The sequence below is a fragment of the Poecilia formosa genome, unplaced genomic scaffold, assembly GCF_000485575.1.
Source record: "Poecilia formosa unplaced genomic scaffold, Poecilia_formosa-5.1.2 Scaffold396, whole genome shotgun sequence".
NCBI lineage: Eukaryota > Metazoa > Chordata > Actinopteri > Cyprinodontiformes > Poeciliidae > Poecilia > Poecilia formosa.
In genome coordinates this window covers 566223-576246 of record NW_006800335.1, presented here as the reverse complement: position 1 = coordinate 576246, position 10024 = coordinate 566223, and the positions used below count along the sequence as shown (strand labels likewise).

At 39.1% G+C, this 10024-nt stretch overlaps 1 protein-coding gene across 38 annotated transcripts in view; it reads right to left on the bottom strand.

Annotated features, from left to right (window-relative positions):
• Positions 1-2025: 2025 nt before the first annotated feature.
• The window catches only part of LOC103154714 (uncharacterized), a 52013-nt gene continuing 44014 nt past the window's right edge, over positions 2026-10024 (bottom strand). For 36 of the 38 annotated variants that reach the window (XM_016662967.1, XM_016662986.1, XM_016662966.1 and 33 more), the window contains 10 exons: positions 7575-7699; positions 7287-7437; positions 6199-6304; positions 6010-6106; positions 5353-5464; positions 5034-5197; positions 4707-4944; positions 3834-3958; positions 3577-3727; positions 2026-2477 (listed from right to left, as the gene is read on the bottom strand). In XM_016662967.1, the coding sequence (XP_016518453.1) occupies positions 2368-2477; positions 3577-3727; positions 3834-3958; positions 4707-4944; positions 5034-5197; positions 5353-5464; positions 6010-6106; positions 6199-6304; positions 7287-7437; positions 7575-7699 (1379 nt within the window). In that variant the 3' untranslated portion in view covers positions 2026-2367. The remainder of the gene's footprint in view (positions 2478-3576; positions 3728-3833; positions 3959-4706; positions 4945-5033; positions 5198-5352; positions 5465-6009; positions 6107-6198; positions 6305-7286; positions 7438-7574; positions 7700-10024) is intronic. The other 2 variants (XM_016662958.1, XM_016662970.1) reach the window with 2 other exon arrangements.

The window sequence follows — 10024 nt, the reverse complement described above, 5'->3', positions numbered from 1 at the left end:
ACAGTTGGGGGATGGGGGGTCAACTTATTTTGGAGTGGCAAAATGAATCGCTGTAGCTGAACACAGACATCAGTAGCCTGCAGGCTACTTGTTAAATTTAAGGGACTGTATTATTTAGCTAGTCATATTTTAGCCGACATTACCTGCATCCAGCAGCTTTACTCAACTCAGTCGGTTAGTTTGGAGAAAAAACTGAAAAGTTCTTTGTGTTTTGCTGCCACGATTCTAACACAAACCTGAGCAGCTCTACAAAGCAGCAGCAGGTCTCCGTCGCTGCCGCACAGGTGTAGACCCAGCGCGAGCGTCTTAGCACTCATGTTGCGTTTGATGGAGGCTCGGAAAAACAGGTTACGACATGTTAACAACGGATTAAACAGTTTTAACTGCTAATAAAAGTGACAGAAGACACAGATATGGGAAGTGCGGAAGCCCCCACTGTATCAAATTGACAGAGGAATAACAGAGTTGGCCATTCTAAGGTAAAAACCCAGCTCATACAAACTGTGGGGCCCCCCCTTGGGGGCGCGGCCCACAGTTTGGGAACCTCTGGTTTAGCCAATCAGGACGCAGAACACAATGCAGTGTGAAAAATAAATGCACAAAAACATCCGCGAAGCAGCGAGACCGTGAAAGGTGAACCGCGTTATAGCGAGGGTTATTATACAGTTTCTTGTATAGGCAAGAAACTTTTCTAACACTTAAATTTCTTTACCGTGTGAGAGGCAAGAGAAATAAGTGATGTCACTTCCAGGGTACCGAGGAAATTTATAAAAAGGAGGGATTTGCATGCTGTTATGGGATTGAACAAATTTGGAGGGACATAATTAAAAGTGCGATTTTATAAATAATTCATGTATTTTTCTCAGATTTCTTTTTAGGTTAAAGTATACCAAAGATGTTTATAATGGTACAAATAACAGTTACTGGGCATTATTTGTGACAAATTAATATTGGTCAGTGAGGACATGCTCATTTGGCTGACCTCTACACTTCAACAACCCATAACATTTTTAAATACATTTGCATGTTGCATTACCAAGACACGTGGATATTTCTATTTCTTGATTTTCTCAACAACAAAAAAGGTGGTTTGCATTATATGCAAATATTTGAAATAAACCTGTGTGACACAAAATGCACCGAATTCAGAGAATGACCCTGATTCTGACTAGTACATACAGAAAACAACCGTGTTATATAGGCTGCCGGCTCAACGTCTTCTCCCGCAGGACAACATGACAAAAGGAGGGGGAGGGTACCATGTCTCAACTTTCAAATAAGCAAAATAAAACTTTTTATACAACATAACTGACGAAAACAAACAAACAAACAACCGTGTTATAGGCTGCCCGCTCCAAGTCCTACACAATTAACAGATCTATAAATAAACTGGATGCATTTAGATGAAAACAATACTCACCTCTCCCACAGGACAACAGGTCAAAAGGGGAGGGTCCGAGGGGCGCAAACAATTTAAAGACAATACCACAGAAGAAGAAATATAAAGGAGGGGCTTCCGCTCTTAAAGTAAAACAATTACTAATTTTTAGAGGCGTTTCAGTCAGGTAAGGAACAATAGAAATAACCAAAATACACTGTATAATTATAACAAGAGAAAGACAACTAGATTACATAAAGACTCACCGTCATGTTCTGCAACCACCTGTTGCACGACCAATTTTTTTTTTTAACTTAAGATCTGGTTGGTTTATTTACACTTTTCCTTAAACACCAATTTAAAGAAAACTGGCTTTTTTTTTTATAAATAACTTGCTGCTGATACAATTCATAAACAAAATTGTAGTCTCTATAGTCCACTTTTACACAAATTTTAACACATTCAAGGAGACGAACTCCTTGAATGTCTCCTTGAGACATTCAAGGAGTGTCTCAAAGAGACACTCCTTGAGAGTGTCTCCTTGAGACACTCAAGGAGACACTTGCTGAACAAACTTTGCTTTGTTCAGCAAAGCAAAGTTTGCTGAACAAACCTTTAAAGATGGATAAAGAAAAACAGATTTGCGATTTTTTAGAACTTTGCTATAACATTTATTTCAGATTGTCAAAGACTTTACATTTCATTGTAGACAGTGTTCAGTGAGTTTCAATAAATCTGTATACAAAGCTGGTGTGTAACATGTAAATATTAAACAGCTTCCTAACCCGTCTCATGTGGCTGAGGGGTCATCTTGAGTGGTTTATATTTCAAAAATAAGTTAATCAAAGTTGGAGATCAAGTAGTGTTGTTTTCCTACAAAAATAAACGCTTTTAATCACATGAAATGGACTATTCCAGAATTAAACAGAGTAAGTTAGTCTCCATTGTAAACTGGTTGTATTTTATCACAACACGAATAAGTCGAACTTTTACTGGCAGTCCTGGCTGTACACCACTCCCACCTGCCGGCGGATCTCATCGTCCATTTCAGCCAACAGTAGAGAGTCAGCATGAGGCATGACTGGACTCTCCTTCAGCCCTGCAAAGACAAGCATATTGATGAGTCGACTGTCTACCGACACAAATGCTCCACAGAAGTTCAGAGATTAGAGGAACTTATGCAGTTGACTTGAATCTCGTTTTACAAAATGTCAATTGTTCACCTCTAGCCATGTTCAGTACAACCTTTTGTCAATACTTCCCATTTTTCACATACAATTTTTTGATATGTTTTTTGCTCTACTGTTTATTAATATTTGCAATCCTGGTCCTTGAGGGTTTGTGTTCTGCAACTCTTGGATGTCTCTCTGGTTCAACACACTTGAATCCAACAGCTGAATCACCTCCTAAGTGCAGTCAAGTTCTCCAGAGCCCTGCCAACAACCTCATTATTTGACTAAGGTGTGTTGAAGTTGAGACATCTAAAAGTTGCAGGAGACCAGCCCTCAAGGCCTGGAGTTGCCCACCCCTGCTGTAGAGCTTAGCTTCACCACAAGTGTCAAGAAGGTTTCCATGATGCTTTTTAGTGCAGATACAGATATATTTGGTGCTTGAACTATTACAATAGGCAGTTATTTATTTTATAGGGGAGCCCAGGAATTTGTGAATTTTAGCCATTTGTGAACAGTTTGGTCACAAATCCTAAGAGTTCAGAATATTGCAAAAAGCTGTCTGGGTTGCAACAATAGTTAGTTACAAAAGAAACATGCCTTAGGCTCCATCTGCCTGTATATTTTGAAACACTTTAAATTTAATGAGGCACAAAAATGTTTTACAAGATTAAGTGATGAAACATTCTCCATTTTAAAAAAATTGCTGATAAACTGGCAGATCGTTCAAACCATTGCAAAATAAAGTATTTCCATTATAAATTAGGTTTCTATTCATGTACAATACGCAGGGTGTCCATATATCCACCACAATAATGAATGGTGATTTAACTCTGCTGAATCTTGTTTGCTTGCATTTATGAAACTGTTTTGACAGAAGCCATCCCCACAAATCACACCTGGGTTTTGATTACACAGAAACAGTAGGTTCAAGCACAACATCATCTTCCATGATAGTTCTGGAGGGCAGGAGGTTCTGTAGCTAATGGTACCAGACCTACAGAAGGCAAAATGCTGATGTCTCATTACCCTTGAGCAGACACTGGCGGACCTCCTCTGCTTCGTAACGCTTCCCTGTGCTGTTGGTAAAGTTGAGAGGCAAGGAGGGTTCAGGTACCGGATATTGGGTCTCCTTCTTATTAACAACCAGTGAGGTGGGGCACCACATCGGTGAAGGTACCTGGAGCATGTGCATTGGATTAAAGTCAAACCAGAGTTTGAAGACACTTCTAATTTCTCCTACATAAAAATACAAACTACTAAACATGCCATCCTTGGTAACTTACCTGGATTTTGCCTTTTGTCCCAACAATAATGGCATCATTGTGCAGCTGGACCCCAGTAAAGCAGGTGAACATTGCCATTCTGTTTTTAGAATACTTAAGAATGACAGCCAAAGTCTTGTTCACTCCTACAGGGATGAGAATATACAACACAGTGTAGAGAAAATATGTCAATCCTCAAAATGCAGCCACAAAAGCTGAAAATGAAACGTTGTAAGCTAATTTAGAGTTTCTGTAAGGTCCATCAGGAGTTGAACATAGCTTAGGAACATTCTTATTAGATTACATTTCTAATTTGTAAGGTATAAAATGATCCATTTTCTAAGGCCTGATGTACTCATTTTAATTTATGATGGTTAATCTACATTTTCTTTATTTTAAAAGCATTTTTTTTACATTGGTTAGAAGCTCTGAAATGCCAGAAAACTATGTGCAGAGAAAGGTTGTAAGATATGCAACTACACTAGGGAATTATTTACTGTAACAAAGCCAGAAAAATAAAGTTTACAGACAGCTCAAGGTCTGTGTGAAAGCTGACAATTAATCCGACTTTTCCTATTAAAAATCATAAATGGTAGATTGGTTCTTACTTTTGTTTACTTTCAGAGTGGAAAAGCATTTTTTTTTTAGAATTTCACTAATCAAATCAGAGACAAGTAAATATTTTCTGATTTCAATACTTGACAAGTTGATCAGCGAGTCTCAAGTCAAAATATTAAAAAGTAAGCAGCTTTTCTTTTCAATATTCATCCCAGGAGGAATCGGCACAATATAAAATCTCAACTCACTTGAGTGTAAAGTAGCATCTCACATAATGTCACCGAGTCGGCACAGCCTCTGAGGTTACATGAATCCCTCATCCTGTTAACTCCTTACCCGTCTCCAGGCAGATCCCGCTGGCTTGGATACTCTCCGGCTTCTCTCCGTTGTACACCATACTTATGAATTGAAGGCAAAAGATGCCAAGATCTAGTAATGCTCCTCCACCAAGGTCCTTCTGATCTGATCTTGGCACACCATAGTCCGCACGGACCATTTTCACATCCCCTATGTACTCCTGAGCCAGCAAATTTCTGATCTGCACAGAGGCTGGGAAAAAACGGGTCCACGCAGCCTGGAGAGATAACATGTTTTAAAACTTTTGTGCAATAGTAAACCGTTTACAGATAAATTATTTTTCTTCCTGGTTTGCTACAGGCTTACCTCCATGAGGAAGACGTTGTTCTTTTTGGCAGAGTCCAGAATCTCTTTCACTTCCTTAGCATTCATGGCCAGCGGCTTCTCACACAGAACATTCTTTTTAGCATTTGTGAAAAGTTTACAGGCGTTCAGATGGCATGGGTGGACGACTCCAACATACACAACATCTGCACACAGGTCAAACATAACACTGAATGATGCTCTTCAATCTTCTTCCAGAAATAACAGTATGAAATATTGAGAAAATTAAAACAATACTGAGGTATTGTAAAGGTTTGAAATTAAAAATAAACTGAAAAGCCTCTGGCAGAAGGACACTGACCTACATCTGGATCTCTGGCCAGCTCCTCATAGCTGCCATAAGCCTTAGAGATGTTGTGTTTTCTGGCAAACTCCTGAGCGTCCTCCAATTTACGAGCTGCAACAGCCACAACCTGTGAAGTCACAGATGATACACATTAATTATAAATACTTTAGAGGTAAACTGTTATTTTCTTATTTGGTAAAGACATCATTCCACTTTATTAAAAATCCTGCACAAGTAATCTGTTTTTAGCACTTTCACTCATCATCCAGCAGAGGGCATCATTCATATAAACTCAATTTGTTTTGTAGTTGGAAAAAAGTGACATTTGCCTGACTGGTAAAAATGCATGACTGAGGTTGTCCAATTGTTAATTTCCAGTTCTGTTACTCCCAGACTCATTTTCCAGAAAAGGCTACATGCATCCTATTCTGTGCTTTATGGTAGATAGTTTGGTAGCTTGGCTGTTAATCAAAATGAAAACGTTTTACAAAATCGTTGACAGTCGTCTGCTTCACGATTCAACATCATGCGTGCTTAAGTAATAAAAAAAAAATCTTACAAAAAGTACCAGGAGGGAGATAAATACCTGGAAGAATGTTACTATGACACAAAGAGGCACGTTTCATCTAAATCACATGTGGGATTTATCTCTGTTGCAACAGGCGCACTCACCTGATGGTCTTCAGCAGGAAGAGTTTTCAGAGCCACAGTAAAGTCATGACTGATCTTCCCCGCGCTGCAGATTCCCCACCTGGTTGCCATGTTCCTCCAAAATGATTGTCAGGAACAGAAGCAGAGTAAGTTAGTCTCCATTGTAAATTTCTTGTATTTAATCACAGCATGAAAAAGTTGAACTTTTACTGGCAGTCCTGGCTGTACACCACTTCCACCTGCCGGCGGACCTCATCCCCCATTTCAGCCAGCAGCAGAGTGTAGGCATGGGGCGTGACTGGACTCTCCTTCAGCCCTGCAAAGGGAAACCTACTTAGTCGGGTGAATACCGACAAATGCTCCACAGTTCAGAGATTAGCTTATGCAGTTGACTTAAACCCCGTTTACAAGATGTTAATTGTTCAACTTTTTAGTTTTGCCAAGACCTCCTATTTTTCCTTTTTCCCCACATACACCCTCCTGCTGCATTGAACCACAAGCATCCCATATTTCATGAATATTCCTGAAGTGGCTTTTTTAATATCACAGCTATATGATGTTTGTAACAAAGTACATGAGTTCACACAGATACCTGAACTCATGGTTATTTATTGGACATGTACAACATCTAAAAAAATATTTATGTGGGTAAATCCAACAAATCTAAGGGTCTTCCAACCTGGGATTACTACAACCTTTACACTAATGTTTCCAATAAAAAAAATAATGGAACTGTTTGTCTTCATCATTGCTGCTCTCCATCAGCATGTGTCTGTAATACCAGTGTCATTGTATTGTTTATCATGAAAAATGTTTCATGATAAGATTTAGACTCCATTCAAAAACCGGCAGTATCAGATAAGTCATTTTTGTTTTTTTCTCTAATGTTTATCAATAAATATTAGCAGAGCTACTTGATGCTATTAGCTGGTGTTTACAAAGCAGTTAATCCAGGAAACTCATCGATTATTCTTGGAGCTGTTCACACCCAATAAAAATAAAGACGACTGTAGATGTTAGCATCCGCACAAGTGCCAATAAGGTTTGATTGGGGCATTTTAGTGCAGATATATTTGGTGTTTGAACTATTACAATAGATAGTTATACCTTCTTTTAAAGCTGAGCCCAGGAATTTGTGGATTTTAGTCATTTGTGGAGAATTTGGGTCACAAATCCCACAAATACTAAGAGTTCACTACATCACCAAGAGCTGTCTGGGTTGCAACAATTGTTAGCTACCCAAGTAACATGCCTTAGGCTCTCTGCTTGTATATTTCAGAACACTTTATAGTCATTACCCTTGAGCAGACATTGGCGGACCTCCTCTACTTCGTAACGCTTCCCTGTGCTGTAGGTAAAGTTGAGAGACAAGCAGCGTTCAGGTATCGGATACTCGGTCTCCTTCCTATCCACAATGATTGACGTGGGGCACCACATAGGAGAAAGGACCTGGAACATGTGGATCAGATTAATGTCAAACCAGAGTTTGAAGACACTTCTAATTTCTTCTACATAAAAACACTCGAACGACTAAACATACTCAATGGTCCTTTTGAATTATTGCCATACCATCCTTGGTAACCTACCTGGATTTTGCCTTCCGTCCCAATAATAATGGCTTCACTGTGTAGCTCAACCCCAGCAGAGCAGGTAAATGTCGCCATTCTGTTCTTAGAATACTTAAGAATGACAGCCACAGTCTCATCCACTCCTACAGGGAGGAGAATATACAACAGTGTAGATAAAAGGTGCTAAAACTCAAAATGCAGCCACAAAAGCTTAAAATAAAGAGTTGTAAGCTAATTTAGAGTTTATACAAGGTCTATCAGGATGTGAAAATACCTTCGGGAGCATACTAATTAGATAACATTTCTTTTATGTCAGACTGTAAGGTATGAAATGATCCATTTTGTAAGTCTGAACTGATGTACTTATTTTAATTTGTGATGGTTAATCTACATTTTCTTCATTTTAAAAGCATTTTTTACATTAGTTTTCTGGCATTTCAGAGCAGAGAAAAGTTGTAAAAATATATGCAACTACAGTAGGGAATTATTTACTGTAACAAAGCCAGAAAAATAAAGTTTATAGACAGCTCAAGGTTTGTGTGAAAGCTGACGATGCATTAATCCGACATTTCCTATTAAAACCAAAAATGGTAGTTTGGTTTTTACTTTTGAAACATTTAAACAGGGGGAAACATGTTTTAGAATTTGACTAATCAAATCAGATCTCCTGATTTCAATACTTGACAAGTTGATCAGCGAGTCTCAAGTCAACATTTTAAAAAGTAAGCAGCTTTTCTTTTCAATATTCATCCCAGGAGGAATCGGCACACAATTACAAAAATGTTAACTCACTTGAGTATAAAGTATCTCACATAATGTCACTGATTTGGCACAGCCTCTGAGGTTACATGAATGCCTCATCCTGTTAACTCCTTACCCGTCTCCAGGCAGACCCCTCTAGCTTGGATACTCTCCGGCTTCTCTCCTTTGTATACCATACTTATGAATTGAAGGCAATAGATACCAAGTCCTAGTAATGCGCCTTCACTGAGGTCCTTCTGATCCGATCTAGACATGTGCAACAGTGGCAAACTATAGTCCGCACGGACCATCTTCACCTCCCCTATGTACTCCTGAGCCAGCAGATTTCTGATCTCAACAGAGGCCTGGAAGAAACGGGTCCACACAGCCTGGAGAGAAAACATGTTTTAAACTGCTCAAGTGTGTAATAGTACACAGTATACAGAGAAATTATTTTTTTCTTCCTGGTTTGCTACATGCTTACCTCCATGAGGAAGACGTTGTTCTTTTTGGCAGAGTCCAGAATCTCTTTCAGTTCCTTTGTGTTCATGGCCAGCGACTTTTCACTTAGAACATTCTTTTTAGCATTTATGAAAAGTTTACAGGCGTTCAGATGGTATGGGGGGATGACTCCAACATGGACAATATCTGCACACAGGTCAAACACAACACTGAATACTGTCATTTTCAGAAATAACAGTATGAAAGATAAAGATAAAATTAAAACGGGATAAAACATTTAATATAAAGCAGGAGGTATTGTAAAGTTTCACAATTAAAAATAAACTGAAAAACCTCTGGCAGATGGACACTGACCCATGTCTGGATCTCTGGCCAGCTCCTCATAGCTGCCATAAACTCGAGAGACGCTGTGTTTATTGGCAAACTCCTGAGCATCTTCCAATTTACAAGCTGCAACAGCCACAACCTGCAAGTACAGTCAGTTACAGTACAACGACCTTCCTGAGGATCTCAATACACATTGTTAAAGTATTAAACTCCAATGAAGTCTGACACTTCGACATGATAGACAACATTTTCCAACTAGATGTTTTGTTACTTTAACAGCACCTTGCAACAGCATACTTGACCTCTAATTACAATTTATCATGTTACAACATAAATGTAGATCTATTTTATTGAAAACTTCTAGATTATTAACACAACATGGGGCATAAATATGCAGTGGATGCACTGGATATTTACAGTGTCTTAAATTTCAAATGACCGTCTTCCGTAAGATAAAAAGAAACTAGATATAAAAAACTAGATATATCGCATATTTGACGTTGAAAGGGTAAGAGCTTCTAGTTTGTCCAAATAAATGTCGACCACGGCCTGTAATTTACAACTCTGTATGACTTGCTAACATCTACTGCATGCAAATTTTAAGCCTGTCCGTTCAGCTCGGAAGCAGAAACAAATTTTTAGCTGAACTTTTAGTCAGAACAACAGCCGAGAGGTCCCGACATAATGTTTTGCACCGAACTGCGAAGAAATTCAATTGTGTGATTTTCGCTGCAACTTAACAAACCCACCTGATGGTCTTCAGCAGGACGCTTTTTCAGAGCCACAGTGAAGTTATCACTGATCTTCCCTGCGCCGCAGATTCCCCACCTGGTTGCCATGTTCAATCAAGTGTCCTCAGCTGTCTCTGCCCTCACAAGGTAGCGCCACCGTAGTAGGTGTTCACTGTCACCAGATGGCGAGAGAGCACCAATTTTCCT